We start from the raw sequence: 18,039 nt of genomic DNA, 5'->3' as shown, positions 1-18,039 counted from the left end.
CCATATATATGATATAAATTCAGCCCTAACACAGTCCACCTCGCCTGCAGGGTCCTCCCATGCTGAGTAAAGCGGTGTGGTCACGCTCCGTGCTGGGAGTGCTGAGCAACAGTGAGACGGGCGGGGGGAAGTGGGACCCCACGGAGACGTCCCTGCTCTCCTCGTCCCACGTCACCCTCGGGGAGTGGAGAGAGAGGGTGCAGCAGCTGCAGGACGTTAGCGCAGTGCTGTGGGACAACATGGCCCTCCCTGCTCTGGCTCCATTCAGGTAAGACAATCATAGACATAGAAAGGTAGACAAGGTAGGCTGGTTAATCGGTGATGTAGCTGTAAACAATGACCACTCAGCCATACATTATCCCTTACTTAATAGACGACTAGCCTCCTGCAGAGAGAACAGAAAGGAACATCCGCAAAAAGCTGCAACGTTTCGACGGTTAGGTCTTCCTTCATCAGGCAGAATATAGATGAAACAGTTTTTCCAAATAAATAAAGTAAGCTCTAAAAACAAGTGAGCGGATGTTCCTTCCTGTTAATATTTGCCTTGACGTCCAGCACCTGGCCTAAATACAGGCAAAATGATGTGCATACAATCTTCTCTCTGAACTAGCCTCCTACAGAGCCACGTGGTAAAACAAAACCCTCTCCTCTTCTCGTTGTCTAAAGGGGGACAGACTTCAGGCTCCAGGGGGCAGTGTTGCGCCGTCAGCTGCAGAGCATGGCTGACCTGTTGCCTCCGAGTCTCCAGGAGGGCTACATGGAGAGCTGCGAGAACCTGGTGGAGGACGCCGACCCCCTGATCGCCGCTCAGGAGATCCAGACGGCCTTCAGGGCCTACCTGCCCACCAACCTGCTCCCAGAGGGCCTCCTGGAGGCCTGCATGACCTGCCTGCAGCAGTACGTCCAGAACAAGGTGCAAGGCACCAACCAGTTCTCGCGCTCCGGAGTGTTCTGGGTCAACATGGGCCTGCTGCAGATCAAGGTGTGGACGCCGCAGACCATCTTCGACCCGGCCGTCAAGAGGGCCTACAAGCTCAACTACGCCCAGGAGGAGGTGAGCGGAACTCTGAGACATTTTATTTTATTTATTTAATCAGTGCTTGACTGGGGTCCCCAGATTATTACATAATCGCCTAATCGCAATTATTTGAGATAATCATCTTATTTTTGCATAGGCATAATCGTCAAATCGTTTGCATGTTGAAAAATGTTCATACATTTTCAAGCTTACTTCAAGCTTAACCTGTTGTAAACTTGTAGATCAACTATTTCCGCTGTTTTAACCTTTTTGTGTGTCAGTAATTTCTTTGTATATTATATATTGTATATTTGTCATCATCTGCCCTATGCAATTTGTCGTGTCCTTCTTTTTTTCTGTCTGCAAAATCACATTGACAAAAATAACTTATCTACAAGCTTGTAACGTGACATGATATGATCTCATAGATTGGCTATTTTTGCCTAATGTTTGGCCCAGAAAAAGGACGATGGGGTTCATGTGGTTAAGGTGTTCTTCAGTCAAATACAATGAGTTTCTGTGTGTGTCCCTCAGTTGGCCTTGCTTCAGGAGGAATGGAGAGGACGCAGCCTGTCGTCTCAGCTGCTCACCGGAGCAGAGCTGGAAGAGAGCAGCACCACTGACGGCTTCCAGCACCCTCGCATTAGGTGAGACCCAGTCCCTTATAGTCCCTGTGTACTGTGCCTCGTATTAAAGCCTCGTTCCACTAATGGTTTCCAATACCAACCTGTCCTCTGGCAGGCCCACTTTGAATTGACGTTCAGAAATGAGGTGTTAGGAAGTCAAATACACTGAAGGGGGACTTTGTCTCTTTCTGACCTACAGTAGGATCAGATGCAACCATCTTCTCTCTCAGCGTTATGTTCTCTTCAAAAAATAATATAAAAACCCTTTCTAAGAAAGGCATGTTGGGTATCGGTGTCACCAAAGTGGTTCAGTACCAACAAAGGATTGTGTGCATCCCATCTGTGTGCCTGTGGATCCTGCGGTAATCCTGATTTACCCGTGGTAACTACGGGTCCATTTGGTTCCAATTCGTACACTCTCTCGACTAAATGAACCCACCCGCGTGCCTGCAGGTACCTGTGGATCCGCATGCAGCAGGTGAAGGAGCAGATCGCGGAGCTGTCCAGGAAGCAGGCGTGTCGCCCGCAGGTCCCCCAGTACGCCCGCCTCTTCCAGGACCTGCAGCACTACCTGTGCAGCATCGGCCAGTCCTCTGCTGTGGAGGACCTTCTGTCCCACCTGCTCAAAGCCCTCCAGGTATGTACAGTAGGCCTTGGCACGATAAGGGCCTGATCACACATGTATGTATAGGCCTTGGCACGATAAGGGCCTGATCACACATGTATGTATAGGCCTTGGCACGATAAGGGCCTGATCACACATGTATGTATAGGCCTTGGCACGATAAGGGCCTCATCACACATGTTGTTAGCCTTTATGAATTCATTTGTTGATAAATGTCCATACTTTTTCAGAAATTGTGGAAATAGCTGATCGCAACGCGTCGCATCACTTGCTTTTTTGAATGTGTAAAACCTAAAATTATGACCTATTTTGGTCATAGTTGATTATAGGTTGTCGGTAATTTATTTTGTGTGTGTGTGTGTGTGTGTGTATATGTATATATATATATATATATATATATATATATATATATATATATATATATATATACATTTTTTTGTCATATCTGGCCAGTACAATGTGTGTACACAAAGCATAAAAGTCGAAATTAAATTAAACGACTTTTTGGGACACAAATCGTCTGTCAGGTACTACTACTATACAGAGTTTAAACTAGTAATAGTACAAATTATTGAGTTAACGATTGAAAGAATGAAGACATTTTTGTTATCTAAACCATTATTGGACCAAAACCGGTAAATAGAACAGAACTGGAAATCGATAAGCAGAATCCTAACGACACCCATCCCGAACCTGCAGGGCTCGTCCACGACCTCGTCCAAGTCGCGCTCCCAGATCCAGGGCCTGCTGAAGGAGGAGGCGGTGTGGCAGAACTCCCAGCTGCGCTTCTCTCAGCGGCTGGCAGAGGACTACCCGCTGTACCCGGACGTGGTGGCCCCGCTGCGGAGCGCCATCATCCAGCTGCGCCACGGCATGAGGCTGGTAGCCTCACAGGTTAGACCTCCCACTACCCATTACTGTCTGAGCAACTATTCTGTACAATTACTTTATTGCTGTTGTTGTTACTTTGTTGATTATTTGAATAATTGTCCACATGTCGAAGTGTCCTTGGGCAAGACACTGAACCCTACATTGCCTCCAATGAGTTGGTCGGTCTGAGCTTGCTACCATTGATGTGTGAATGTGGGAAGTGAGGACGCTGGCGTTGACTATTCACCGCTTCACCTCCCAATGTATGAATGAATGAACCATTGTAAAGCGCTTTGAGCAATGACGTGCACAAGATATTTTATTATAATCGATTACTTTTCATAATCCATCAAATCAATTAGTCTGATTTAACCCGGTAAACTCTTAACCTGCAGGTGTATTCCTCGCTGGCCACTGCGCCCGGCCTGCCCAAGCTGATGAGCTGCCTGCTGGCCTTCCCCTCCGTCAGCCCCAGCCTGCCCTCCTACCTGGCGCGGGCGGACTTCCTGTGCTCCAGGGCGTGCATGGACGTGCTGCGAGGCCTGGCCAAGCTGCTACCTCCTCCCCAGCAGCAGCAGGACGCCGCCGCCTCCTCCTCGGAGCACGTGGTGCCCCGGCCGTCCGTGCTGCTGCTGAACGCGCTGCGCTTTGTTCAGTGCCATGCGCTCGCCATGGGCCGGCTCAGCGAGGAGACGCTGAACCTCTTCAGGCACATCTGTCAGGTGAGCGCCTCCGTCCAGAGCCGTGGAATATATGGGCTCTATGCACACATGCCCTTTTTGGAAAGAACTTCACAGGTGTTACCGATGATACCGATGAAGGCTCCGTTCCGTTCTGGTCAGAGTCAGGGCGCTGCTATTGGGCTCACTCACTGTAACTTACTGGAAACACTCTGCTACACCAGTGGGTCTCAAAGTGTCCTTGAGTAGGTTCCAAATAGCCCCTACAGGTCTGTAACTCTGTACAAATGGAAACAAATGGACCCAAATGGTCCATTTGGTTCCATTTGTACAGAGTTACAGACCGGTTCTATTTGTGGTTGTACACTCTCAGAGTTGAAATGAAAAGGTTTGGGAACCACTGTACACTAAATGGAACAGAGCCTTAATTTGTATAATCGGTAACACCTGTGAAGGAAGTAGGGAAGTGGCCCGGAAGTAGGAAGAGTTCTCAAAGTTGGGTGTGTCAGGGGTAGAACCCCCAGGAGTCCTTGAGGGGGTTTCCCGGGCAAAATGATCGATAGCTATGAACCAAACGGAAACTCTGACAGTGTACAAATGTTACCAAATGGACTCATTTGATCTGATTCAGGCGATGGTGAACGAGTGGGATGAACAGGAGAGACGGAGGAGGGAGAAGGAACAGCTGGAGGCCAGCCTGTACAAAAACCGCAGCCGACTGCACGGCACGGGCCTCACCGAAGACCAACAGGAGGAGAGAGACTTCAGACGCCGCTTCCCTCAGTTCACCAAGGTACCACACTGCACTGAAGGAGCAGTACATTATACATGACTCTAACTTTTATAATTAGATGTTCTACACTCCAACTTTCATACTTAAATGTTTCACTTTGACGTCACCATGCATTTCAGGCTTTATGATTTTCTTCTTGTGTCATGCACATTGTAGTATGTGAATTAAAAACAAACAAACAACAATAAAATACTGTGGCTTTGAAAAGATCACTAAATTAATTTCATACCCGTCGGATGATGGTGTCATTTGCCGAAAAGAAATGTGGCACATTGCTAGCTTTTTATAATAGCCAAAAAGATACATTGTACATTGTCAGTTTTTTTATTTATTTTACTGCATTGTGAAGTGAACTAAAATGAACAATTGGAGCACTGCTCTCACATAATACTTGCGTCTTGACTCGGAGTCTTACATTTTGTATTGGATTTACCACCCAGTAACTACTACGAGAAGTCACCCCTAACTGCAAATGACCTTCTGTCCATGTGCATCCAGGACTTTGCAGACATCACAGCCCAGCCCAGCCTGGAGGGCCCAGCAGATACAGAGGAACAAGACGAGGAAGGACCCGACGACGAGTCCACGCAGACGTTCCTGTCTCCTGCCGCTATGAGTGCAATAGTAGACATCCACCAGCGCCTGTGTCTGGGATACGCCCAGTCCCTGTGGTACCAAAGCACCACTCCGGCCAATCACAGCAAAGAACACATCAAAGCCCTCATCTCCTCCTACCAGATCGCCGCCCCCATCATGTCACGCTTCTACCATATGATGGGTTGGTCAACCTTGTTTTTGCTCGTATTATACATTTTGGCTGACACTGCAGACTGAAAAACATGGTGATCATGTAATAAAAAAACAAACAATAATTGCTTATACCATAGTTAGTAGTTCAAATTTGAATTGTGGGTAACATTTGATAAATTGGTCACTTGGGTAAGTTACTCTCAAACTTAATCAGGTCATTTAATTTGTATTGTTATCAGGAACGCAAAAAACTTCAGAGTAAAAGCGGCCATGTCTTTCCGGCACCCCAGAGCTCCTATTTTGAAGGCATCCCGGCACTGATTGTGTTAATGGGTTAATCGAGATAACATTCCAACACCAACTGCTCTTTGGTTTTCCCCTCAGATGCTGAGCTGGAGCCTCAGCTCGCAGGCAGCCAGCTGCTGGTGGGCACCCTCCTCCAGAACAGTGTGATGGGGGATACCGGGTACCAGGACAGCCTGGTGGTCCACATGGACGGACCCTATGACTTCTACCAGCAGCCCAACATGAGCCAGGCCCGTCTCTGTCTTCCTGTCCTGGAGCAACTCAGAGTAGCGGCCAAACACAGGCTGGAGGACTGGCCAGATCACCCAGCTCTAGTGCAGGTACCTTTAAGTTCAGTGGTTCTCAAACCTGTTCATTTCAAGGTGCCCCAGTTTGGTACGAGCAGGTTTCCCCTGGTCATGAAATTCCTGGAAATATTTTGAAATTCCAAAAAAAGGTTGTCCTGGCTTAATCAAATGTTTTGGAAAATGTTTGGATAATGGATATACTGTACATACATAGTTTTTGGCTATTGATTTTGTTAATTACATGTGTGGCCTAATGTATTCAGGACGTCACCTAATATATAAAGAAAAATCGATCTACAAGCTAACGACACGTTGCACCGTGATACATTGTTAGCTTGTAGATCGGTTCTTTATGTCACGTGATGACACCTTGGCTCGAGTCTGTCTTGGGGCATTGATAGGCACCCTGCACCATATGATTGTTATTTGCTGTAGTCCTGGAAATGTGATAAAATACTTTGGACTTATGGAAAAGTTTTGAAAATTCATTGTTAAATATGTGTGTGAGGAGGACCACATGCAGCACTCCACTGGCCTAAAGGGTAATCCCCCTGTCTTCAGGCAGAGGCTTGCAGTCATTCTGCTACGCTGCTGTGATCTGAAACCTCCCTGTGATTGTCTTTCCCCAGCTGACTGTAGTGATAGATAGAATCTCATCCTTCAGTCTGGCCAGCCCGCTGGCCAAGTTCCTCAACGGCATGGAGATCCTACTGAGTAAAGCACAGGTGAGGTGTGCTGCCTGTCCCTGTACTGTACAGCATGATGTGCTGTACAGTATCGTTGCTGTCGGACAGAAACCTACTTATTGCAATGTTTTGTGTACCACAGCGTCACGCAAAAGTATCCAAAATAGCACATCTACAAGCTTGAAACGCAGTGTAAATCGCCGCGTTTTGAGCTTGTCGATCTGCGATTTTTGAATTAGATTCCTGAAATGTTACAGTTTTGGATATATGAGGTTTCCGCCCGACTGAGACAATATTAAAGTAAGTTATAATAATCCTCTCTTGTCAGGACTGGGAGAACAACGCCAGCCGTGCAGTCTCTCTGAGGAAGGAACTGGAGCCAGTCACCCAGATCATTATCCAGTGGCGCAAGCTGGAGCTCAGGTAAGAAACCACTGGCCATCAAATCCTCCATTTCAAAACATATACTGCATTTATACACACACTTATTCTGTCTGTTCTGTCATACTGTTATACTGCAGTTGCTGGTCAAGCAGTCTGGACAACGCCATGAAGCGTGTCACAGAGAAGTCAACCAAACGCTGGTTCTCTGTTTACCAACTGATAGAGAGGTATCTGGAGGAGCAGAGGATGGATGCCAGCGCTGGTATGTGCTTGGGTTGGGTGTGTGCCCACTGTTAACACTGCCCCAGCAGTGCACACAATCATTATTGCACTAATCTGATCTGTGGAAGTATTTGAACTTTCCTCTTCTACCCTGGATTTGAACCTGGTTTCCTGTGCAAGTGCTGACATTCTTACCATCGGGCTAATGGCTAAATCGAATCCCGACCATCAGGTGAAAATAGAGCACCGAAGTCCTGACGTCACTTTCAGTAGAGGGCACCAACACACAGGTTTATAGGTTTTTTTATTTGTATTGAAATCTCCATAGGGCGATTTTATGTCGCTTCATATAAGAACTGTGTTTGAAAAATAAACCGATCACCCCGGCCTTTTCACTCATATGGATATGAAGCATCGACTGAAGGTGGAAATGTACAAATATACCCAAAGAGTAACAAAATAAGCGTTAGAAACGAGCCAAACAACCCAGAGACTACATTTCCGGGTAGGCTGCTTCTGCCCGCAGCCCGTCGCACAACAGAAACTGAACGTTAATTACGTTTATTTTTATTTTATTGATATATAATGTATCGTGGTTAGTACGAGTCGAGTCACCACCAGCTGAGCTTACGTCAACGAGGAATCTCAGGAATGCAATATGTTGACAGCTGGGCGTATATGCTCAGCGACATTGCATTCATACTGTATGTAGTTTCAAGGCTTTTGCGGTCACATTAATTCCATTTTCTCTAGAAACTGGCTGTATCAAATATGAATGGACATCATTAACGACGCACAGCCACTCCCCTGACAAACGCCGGGGTGGTCGGTTTATTTTTCAAACACAGTTCTTATATGAAGCGACATAAAATCGCCCAATGGAGATTTCAATACAAATAAAAAACCTATAAACCTGTGTGTTGGTGCCCTCTACTGAAAGTGACGTCAGACTTCGGTGCTCTATTAGTGTCAGATCCTGTGTCTATAGGTGACACATGGCCTTTGGCACGATCTAAATGTCTCAATAGAAGAGCAGGGAGACGAAATACAACCACCCCAATTGTATAAGTTATATTGTATTTAAATACTCTACCATACAGATTGGAGACATTTTAAATATATTAATTAAAGTTAATTTACATAGTGTCACTTTAATTTATTTAAATGATAAAGTTGTGATCTAAATGTGTTGGGTGCCCAGTGGCTTCCGACCATCATTGTGAAATATGACCATAATATGGTCATATTTCATGAGCATAATATTATTATGCTCCTAGTGAGTATAAGAACCTGAGTTCAAATTTTACTCCTGTCTTGTTTTGCAAGCCTCTCTTTCTCTCTGCCCTTGGTTTCCCATCTCTCTTCATGGTCCTGTCTGAAATCAACAAAACGTTTTATGTTGCCGTTCATTAAAACTATTAGCTAGCTAATTTGCTTGCTTCTCGCTATCAGTGCTCACTGTTCTCAATCAGATTTCTGTATCACACGATTGTAGCTGTATCTTTCTGCTACTCTTTTGTTTTATTTCTATATTTTTTCCATTGGCCATTAACCTGTGTTTCAATTATTCATGCAAATGAACCACACTGAAACCTAACCTTACTTACCGATGTGATGGTTTGCGATCAGCAGGTGATGACGAGGAGGAGGACGTGGAGCGTCTCTCGCTGTCGTCGGTGTCCTCCACTCTCCAGGCCTTCATGGAGGGCTCCACCCTGGGAGAGTTCCACCCTCGCCTGGCCATGCTGCTCAGCTTCCACTGTCACCTGCTGCTGCTTCCCACTCAGCCAGGACAAGGTCTGACATAGTGTTGATTTCTAAAACTGTGACGAAAATGTTTCGTCTACTACCTTTTTTCAAAAATAAAATAAAAACTAGACTAAAATGTTAGGGAGGGACTAGTGGAGAAGAAATCCAGTAGAACTAAAAGACAAGTCATTTTATCCTTGGTTGCATGCTGAAAATCTACAAGCTCACAACATGTCGGGCTGTGACGCATTGTGAGCTTGTAGATCGGCTATTTTCAGCATGCAACCAAGTGTAAAATCTGCCATCAAGGCACCATCAAAATAAAAATGTGTTGACTAAAATCGTATGATATTTAGTCAACTAAAGCTAGACTAAAGGTAAATCATTTCAGATGACTAAAGCATGACTAAAACTTAACAGAATGTTATTCAAAAGACTAGGACTAAAACTATCTAAATTTGCTGTCCAAATCAACACTGGCATACCAACAGTGGTTTAATCTCACAGTGGGATCCCGGGGACACTCGGGTCCTTGTGGATGGGGAGGGGTTCAGGGAGACCCCAACTATCTACAAGCTCACAGCGTGCCACTTTGTGCCGCTCTCTCGAGCTTGTATGAAAAATGTTTGGAAAAGTTTTTATTATCTTAACATAAACCTTCTCTTCTGGGGGTCCCTGGCACAAAACCCTTTCAGATGGGTATCCGCGGCCAAATACATATCAATTTGGGGGTCCTTGAAATAAATAAATAAAAGTTTGACAACCACTGCCATTTGTTTTAGTCTCTAAACAGAAATATGTTCGTTTGCAGAGTCATTGTACAGTCTGCTGTGGAACCTACACACCTACTACAGCCAGTTCTCTGAATGCATCCACAGCAGAATCACACAGCTCAGACAGCCTCTGGAGAAGGAGCTCAAGGTGAATTTATACATTTCATACATTTAGTTGTTTTTGTATGGATTTCGGTACTACAGTATTTCATAATCGTCAATGTTGTTTAACCCATTTTGGGCGGGAACCCCTTTTGGTGTTAGCATTATGTTATGCTTTAACTATTGAAAAATAGCAGATCTACAAGCTCATAGCGCGCCACCGAGTGGCGCGCTACGAGCTTGTAGGTCTGCTATTTTTGAAAAGTCGAAGAACGACTGACATAGAAACATAGCTTTTTCAGAAAACTGTCAGGATGTAGAAGACATTTTTAGAATCTGATCTCAGGTCAGAATGGGTTAAACATGTATTTCAATACATATTTTGTTAAGTGTCTGAGTATGCTCTCAGAGGACAACAATATGAGTTTGTCTTATTAATATTTGACGTGTACTTATGTTATGCTCTGCGTGGTTCCTCAGGACTTTGTGAAGATCTCCAAGTGGAACGATGTCAGTTTCTGGTCCATCAAGACGTCAGTGGAGAAGACACATCGGTAAGGTTATATCTATAGAAGACACATCGGTAAGGTTATATCTATAGAAGACACATCGGTAAGGTTATATCTATAGAAGACACATCGGTAAGGTTATATCTATAGAAGACACATCGGTAAGGTTATATCTATAGAAGACACATCGGTAAGGTTGTATCTCCCATCAAGCAGTCAGTGGAGAAGACACATCGGTAAGGTTATATCTATAGAAGACACATCGGTAAGGTTATATCTATAGAAGACACATCGGTAAGGTTATATCTATAGAAGACACATCGGTAAGGTTATATCTATAGAAGACACATCGGTAAGGTTATATCTATAGAAGACACATCGGTAAGGTTATATCTATAGAAGACACATCGGTAAGGTTATATCTATAGAAGACACATCGGTAAGGTTATATCTATAGAAGACACATCGGTAAGGTTATATCTATAGAAGACACATCGGTAAGGTTATATCTATAGAAGACACATCGGTAAGGTTATATCTATAGAAGACACATCGGTAAGGTTATATCTATAGCAGACACATCGGTAAGGTTATATCTATAGAAGACACATCGGTAAGGTTATATCTATAGAAGACACATCGGTAAGGTTATATCTATAGAAGACACATCGGTAAGGTTATATCTATAGAAGACACATCGGTAAGGTTATATCTATAGAAGACACATCGGTAAGGTTATATCTATAGAAGACACATCGGTAAGGTTATATCTATAGAAGACACATCGGTAAGGTTATATCTATAGAAGACACATCGGTAAGGTTATATCTCCCATCAAGCAGTCAGTGGAGAAGACACATCGGTAAGGTTATATCTATAGAAGACACATCGGTAAGGTTATATCTGGAGTGGAGAAGACACATCGGTAAGGTTATATCTATAGAAGACACATCGGTAAGGTTATATCTATAGAAGACACATCGGTAAGGTTATATCTATAGAAGACACATCGGTAAGGTTATATCTATAGAAGACACATCGGTAAGGTTATATCTATAGAAGACACATCGGTAAGGTTATATCTATAGAAGACACATCGGTAAGGTTATATCTATAGAAGACACATCGGTAAGGTTATATCTATAGAAGACACATCGGTAAGGTTATATCTATAGAAGACACATCGTTAAGGTTATATCTGGAGTGGAGAAGACACATCGGTAAGGTTATATCTGGAGTGGAGAAGACACATCGGTAAGGTTATATCTGGAGTGGAGAAGACACATCGGTAAGGTTATATCTGGAGTGGAGAAGACACATCGGTAAGGTTATATCTGGAGTGGAGAAGACACATCGGTAAGGTTATATCTCCCATCAAGCAGTCAGTGGAGAAGACACATCGGTAAGGTTATATCTATAGAAGACACATCGGTAAGGTTATATCTATAGAAGACACATCGGTAAGGTTATATCTATAGAAGACACATCGGTAAGGTTATATCTCCGCTGAGAGCCTCTCGTTACAGAGATGGCTTCTTATTTGTCCTGCCATGTTCAATGGTAAACATTAAACAACCCCCACAGGGGGAGAGTAGAGCTTTCTTTACTCAAGCCTAACTTTAGCCATCTGTGTGTCAAAAGTTATCTTAATCTGTCATCTCCTGGCATTGCATGTGGATAATATGTGCATGACATAATCCAATTTCAGGGGTCTCAGTTTGAGGCCACAGACCATTAAGATCATTTTTTTTTAAATCTACGTATATGGGACCCCAATCTAAACCCTTGGTGGTTCCCTGAACCCACATTGAGGACCAGTGTCTCACAACATCGCTCTCCGTCGTCCTACTCAAGTGGTCAAGCTGCACGACACTGAGCAGATGCAACCATTTTGTTTTAAAAACACAAGTACCTAACAGACTTAGAACCTCAGAAACTAAAGAAAAGAAAGACAAGGATATAATGTCCTCATGGTCAACAAGAGCCTGTACAAGCAATGCACCGGCAATAAACATTCAACTCTGCCCTTTATTGCTTATCCCCAGGACTCTCTTCAAGTTTGTGAAGAAGTTTGAGGAGGCTCTGAATGGCCCCAGTGCTCCTTATCTGGTGGAACAGGGATCGAACGCCAACCTGGACAGCGTGGACGCCAACCCAGAAGAAACACCCATCCACAGGGTTCACCAGGCCCTAAGGAACGCCCTGCCGGGGAAGGGACGAGACCTGCAGGTACAATGCTCTCCTAAGACAGTCACTGGCTCAACAGTGTCTGTCTTGGAATCTTAAGGTTCCTGGTTCCATCCCTGGCTTTTCCTTTGAGTTAAATCATTCGTTTTCAACCTTTTTTAATTTCAGAGCTGACTTCAGGAGACACCATACTTCTAAAACAATCCTTGCTCTTACCTCTGTATACTGAGGTGTTATGTGCAAGCACATCACACCTCTTAATCCCCTAATGGATTGTCCTGGGACTTCTCTAATGAATGAAGTCAAAGCGTTTGGCTGCCATGTTATTTGTGTCAAAAGTGGCCACTTATACTCCAAACTTCATAGTGTGCTGCTTTAGCTATGCTTTATAATTGTTTTTTGAATGTGTTATTTCAGAGCGAGGTCCCAGACGAGGCTGCTGACGCGTCCTCTCTCCAGGGTCGTCTGCCAGTTCTGACCAGGAAGATGAAGAAGATGTGTGTCCAGTTGGTGAAGAAGAACCCAGTGCCAGAGCTCGCCGAGGACCTGGACATATTCACCGGTAAGATAATGGCACACGGCGTAGACTTTTTCATGTCGCACAGACCCCCAAATTGATATGAATCTGGCCGCGGACCCCCATGTGAAAAGGTTTTTGCCAGGGACCCCCATGTTAAAAAGAACAATATTATTGTCGTTGTATATTGTCATGTTATTGTATAATATGTGTCAAGGCATTGGTTGTAATTTTGCACTTTAAATAAATACAACTTGAACTTGAAATATGAAATGATCAGTTCTGTGTGTGTGATTTCAGGTGAGATCATCAGTAACCTCCGAGACCTGCAGGGTCTCACCATCGACTCGTCTGCAGAGAAAGAGAAGCAGAAATCTGAGGTCAAACACATCCTTCAGCAGAAACAGAGAGCTCTCTCTGAGCTCTTCAAGATGCTCGCAGAAATAGGCAAGTCTTTTAATTCTTATATCCTTGATCCTTTATAGCCTGTGGGCAAGTGCAAATTGTACATGGAATTCATAGATAGATTTGCTGTATTAAATAAATTACTTACTGAAACAGAAAACACAATGACCTTAAATACTGGTGTTTTATGATCCATGTTACTATTAACCACATTAATTAATACACAGCTCATGAAATCACTGAATTCTGAATACTGTCCCTTCAGGTCTATCCTACCGTAAAGGGCTGGCGTGGAACAGGGTGACTGACCCAGAGAAGATTCTGTGCATGAGGCCTCTAGAGATGACCACCACTCTGTCTGCTGCCAGGACCCAGGAGCATGCAGAGAACACGTAAACACATACTGTACATTTAAATGATGTAGAACAAATAGCTAACATAGTCAATGTAGAAGCTCACAAAAGCTTGTAAAGCTGTTATTTTCACATAGTAAAGTACGTAAACTAGACAAAATATATACCGGTAGACATTATGTTATAATGAATACCAAAAGACGCATGCCATGTTAGACCTTTTTGGAAAAGAAAGTGAATGCACTCTAGCCAATTTACTGTATATTGATTCTATTTTGACAGTTGATTTTACCTGATGAAATTAATTGTAGTCAATGTACATGACATCAAGTCAGATTGTCACTGTACTTGTTTACTTGTGCAGGTTGTTTACAGAGTTGACAGCAGCTTGGGAAGGATGTCAGACATACTTCTACCGTTCATGGGCCAGGAGAACAGTACTGCTGACTGCTCTCCAAAGTGCTGCCAAGGTACAATATAGATTATTTTATTTTATTTTATTTTATTTTATTTTATTTTATTTTATTTTATTTTATTTTATTTTATTTTATTTTATTTTATTTTATTTTATTTTATTTTATTTTATTTTATTTTATTTTATTTTATTTTATTTTATTTTATTTTATTTTATTTTATTTTATTTTATTTTATTTTATTTTATTTTATTTTTTCCTTTCCTTTCCTTTCCTTTCCTTTCCTTTCCTTTCCTTTCCTTTCCTTTCCATTTTGGTATCATTCTGAGCTTGTGTTGTGTTTTTAGGAGCTTGGTCTGGGGAACATAGATCGCTGTCGTGGTTTCTCCTCTCACCTGTTCAAACTGCTGCTCAGACAGAGACGACGACTGGCCAAACTCACGGAAGAGTGGATCCACCTCAGGTCTGTCCTCGGCCGATGACTGTCATTCGCAACTACGCTTTTATTTAAACTGTCAATTTATGACTAATAATAAAAATGTACTTTGCCTCTTCAGGAGGCTAACGGCGAGTGTCCAGGGAATCCGCGAGCACATCCACAGCCACCCCGGGGACGCCGGCTGTAGCCTTCCCCCACAGGCGCCACTCCACGACTGGGTGACCAGGGGCCAGGCACTGGCTGCCCAGTGCGCCACCCTCCTCCAGCAGCTAGCCTGGCTCCTCCAGTGCTGTCCAGAGGATCTCCAGGAGAACCAGGAACAGCCTGGCTGCGGCCAGAGGCAGCACACCCTGAGGTGTCCGTCTCCCCTCGCCGCCCACCGGCAGCCCCCCGGCTGTCTGCTGAGGAGAGGAGACGCCGCCTGGTGCCAGCTGAGCCAGCAAGTGGCCGCCATGGTGCAGCAGATTCAGAGCTCGAGGGAGGAGCTGGACATCGTGGCACGGGAGTCCTCACACAGTGCCCTTCACACGTGGTAAGACCTCTCCACTGTCAGTGGGCCAAAGTGCAGTGGGCTTTGAAAGCGGTAGTGTTCTGTTTAAAACATTTTGGTCACTTTAAATGTTGGGATTGGCGATGCTGTTGCAAAGCATGCCATTTACTACAAAATAGCTTTCACCTAGGGCTACAACTATCGATTATTTTACCAGTTATTCTATTGATTACTTTTTCAGTTATTTTGTGTGTGTGGTTTTTGTAATTATTTATATATTAACGAAATTTTAAAAATCGACTAAAATGAATCCATTAAACATGATGAACCACTTAAGCCTTAAACTGCCGCACAACAATAGCAAAAATATGCATTCTACAAGCTCCCAGTTGTGTCGCAGTGCCACACGTGAGCTTGTGGATTTGCTATTTCTTTAATTTCTATTATTTGATGTAAATCTTATTTTTTTATAATCAATTAAATCTATTAGTTCGATGAACTATTGCACAACATTTGTCAACTCCAACCCTGGCAGTACCAATGCCACTCTGCCCATAGAGAGGGGGCCTCTTTCTTCTCTGACAAAAAAACACCAACCAAAATGAAACTCCCAACATTCTCCTCAGGAAACACTACTCCACTTGCTGCTCCGGTTGGGAGCGGCTGGCGGCCGTGGCGGCCCAGATGCCTGCTGTGGAGCAGCTGTTCAGCCCTGCGCTGTGCGTGGGCAGCGCGGACAGCCAGCCGGCCCTGGCTCAGGCCCTGCGCTACGTCAGAGAGGAGGTGGAGGCCAGTCTCGCCGAGTTCACCACCTGGAAGACCCAGCTGCTGTCTTTGGGACACGCTCAAACAGGTTGGAAGCTAAAAGACTACTACATCTTTCGTTCTCAAACTTTGTCTAGGACCCCCAGATTTGTATGCAAAATGGAACCAAATGGTTCCAATGGAGTTTCAAACCAAACAGTCCATTTGGTTCCCTTTGTACGCTGTCAGAGTTTAATAACTATCAGTCATTTTGTCTGGGAGACCCCCTCAAGGACCCCTGGGGGTTCCACCGCTGACGCACCCAACTTTGAGAACCACACTGTACTACTGGTACTTCCTTAAACCCCATCTCTTTGTTTATGCTTCTCAGTTTGTTTTGCTGTTTTCAGCACACTCTGGTGGAAATCTGTCCACCCACCACACACACACACACACACACACACACACACACAGAGAAAACTTGATACAATAGTTTTACTTCATTGATATTCTAAAACTACTACTACTGTTAATACTACTGCTTATACTAAGTCTTTTTCATTTTCCAGAACTAGTGGGTTTTACATAAATGTGTGTTTGTGGTTGTTTCTCTCCTCAGATCAACAGCATGCCTTCTGCTCTGACTTCTCTGCTGACCTGGAGAAAAGCATCACCACGGTGCTGTGTGCTGTCCAGAACCTGGTGAAGAGACGGGACAGACCACACAGAAGAGACCAACACACGGACCCCGAAAGAGGTTAGAACTGATTTGGTGTGCTGCAGTTGATCCAACAAACTTATTTCATGGATTATTAAAAATAATTACTTGATCATCGATAGGTTTTGAAGTTTTATCAATCGTTTTATCAATAGTTAAAATTGGACTACAAACTCACAAAGTGCCAACCGGAAGAATAATACCTTCACAATAAAAGCTTTGATGTGGCGTAGTGCGAGTCACGCTTTTATTGGGAAGGTATTATTCTTCCGGCATAAGGGAAAGGATGTTCTGGTTTAGAGGGTTCCGATTGCCTGATGACTACAAAACAATGACTACAACATGACGTAACGATATCATCAGAAAATGCTTTCCTCCGAGGTGGAAAGCCTGGTGACGCGAGGTCCAGGAGGCACAACTCCCAATGCGAGTCATTGAGCGTAGTTGATTCTAAAACCTAACAGTTTTCTGAAAAACATATGTTGCTATATCAGTGGTGCTCAAATCAAAACATTTTCATGTCAAGGACCCCCAAAATGTATTTGGCCGCAGACCCCCATCTCAAAATATCTTACCATACATCCCAACGCCTGGCTTTCAGTCTTTCAAGTCTATGGATCTTTTAATGTTTGTCTTATCATGTCAAATGATCTTCCATCTTCCAGAGAGCGGCGCAGAGGAGGAGGAGGAGGAGCAGGAGGAGGAGCAGGCGGAGGACCTGCTGAAGCCAGGCCACCTGAGTGGTCTGCTGGAGGATGAGCTGGCGGCTGAAGTAGGCTCTCTGTGCTTAGAGGAGGTGAGCTCTGGGCTGCACGCTCTTCTGGAACGCCTCCGGACGCACCGAGACTCCTGTCAGCCTCAGCAACTCCAGGTAGGAACCATATCAAACATGCATGTCTTACATTGCATGTCATCGCAATGATCGAAGTATGTTTGAAACTTAAAATGCCACCTTTTCACGATTCCAGACGTTTACATCTGTAAATTAGGCATAACTCTTAGTTAGGCATAACTCTAACCACTTGAACCCCCAGCATCACTATTCTGGGCGCGGAATGTTCTCCAAAGACCGCAGATCTACAGTGTAATTTTTGTGACAGGCCTGAGTTGTAGCTCAACAAAAGCGAATTCATTATTCATCGTAGTGTATGATGGAAGACAATTTCACAATAAATAAGAATCTCTGCGATACGATTATTGTGAGCATTTCTATATCACGATAATAGCGATTATCATTCACCCACACCAGTGGTTCTCTAATTTTTTCATGTCAAGGACTCCCAAATTAATTATTTTGTCCATAGACCCCATCTGAAAATGTTTTTAAGACTTTTTGGAAAAGAATAGATCTACAAGCTCACAACTTGTTGCTTGTGTACCCGATGTGCGTGAT

The 18,039-nt window shown here is 44.0% G+C and overlaps 1 protein-coding gene across 1 annotated transcript in view; it reads left to right on the top strand.

Annotated features, from left to right (window-relative positions):
- The window catches only part of mdn1 (midasin AAA ATPase 1), an 88,937-nt gene that overhangs the window by 54,093 nt on the left and 16,805 nt on the right, over window positions 1-18,039 (top strand). The window contains exons 60-84 of the mRNA XM_079526881.1: window positions 51-268; window positions 667-1,054; window positions 1,553-1,665; window positions 2,098-2,281; window positions 2,969-3,163; window positions 3,535-3,861; window positions 4,451-4,612; window positions 5,111-5,390; window positions 5,747-5,988; window positions 6,585-6,680; window positions 6,970-7,064; window positions 7,163-7,287; window positions 8,880-9,044; window positions 9,808-9,917; window positions 10,352-10,425; window positions 12,426-12,609; window positions 12,985-13,129; window positions 13,385-13,531; window positions 13,755-13,881; window positions 14,207-14,312; window positions 14,603-14,718; window positions 14,813-15,226; window positions 15,811-16,037; window positions 16,548-16,685; window positions 17,312-17,517. Coding sequence (XP_079383007.1) covers window positions 51-268; window positions 667-1,054; window positions 1,553-1,665; window positions 2,098-2,281; window positions 2,969-3,163; window positions 3,535-3,861; window positions 4,451-4,612; window positions 5,111-5,390; window positions 5,747-5,988; window positions 6,585-6,680; window positions 6,970-7,064; window positions 7,163-7,287; window positions 8,880-9,044; window positions 9,808-9,917; window positions 10,352-10,425; window positions 12,426-12,609; window positions 12,985-13,129; window positions 13,385-13,531; window positions 13,755-13,881; window positions 14,207-14,312; window positions 14,603-14,718; window positions 14,813-15,226; window positions 15,811-16,037; window positions 16,548-16,685; window positions 17,312-17,517 — 4,584 coding nt within the window. The remainder of the gene's footprint in view (window positions 1-50; window positions 269-666; window positions 1,055-1,552; window positions 1,666-2,097; window positions 2,282-2,968; window positions 3,164-3,534; window positions 3,862-4,450; window positions 4,613-5,110; window positions 5,391-5,746; window positions 5,989-6,584; window positions 6,681-6,969; window positions 7,065-7,162; window positions 7,288-8,879; window positions 9,045-9,807; window positions 9,918-10,351; window positions 10,426-12,425; window positions 12,610-12,984; window positions 13,130-13,384; window positions 13,532-13,754; window positions 13,882-14,206; window positions 14,313-14,602; window positions 14,719-14,812; window positions 15,227-15,810; window positions 16,038-16,547; window positions 16,686-17,311; window positions 17,518-18,039) is intronic.

This window comes from Electrona antarctica (assembly GCF_951216825.1).
Source record: "Electrona antarctica genome assembly, chromosome: 17".
In the NCBI taxonomy this organism is placed as follows: Eukaryota; Metazoa; Chordata; class Actinopteri; order Myctophiformes; family Myctophidae; genus Electrona; species Electrona antarctica.
Note: the sequence above shows the minus strand (reverse complement) of the source record. Positions and strands in the feature narration are given on the sequence as shown.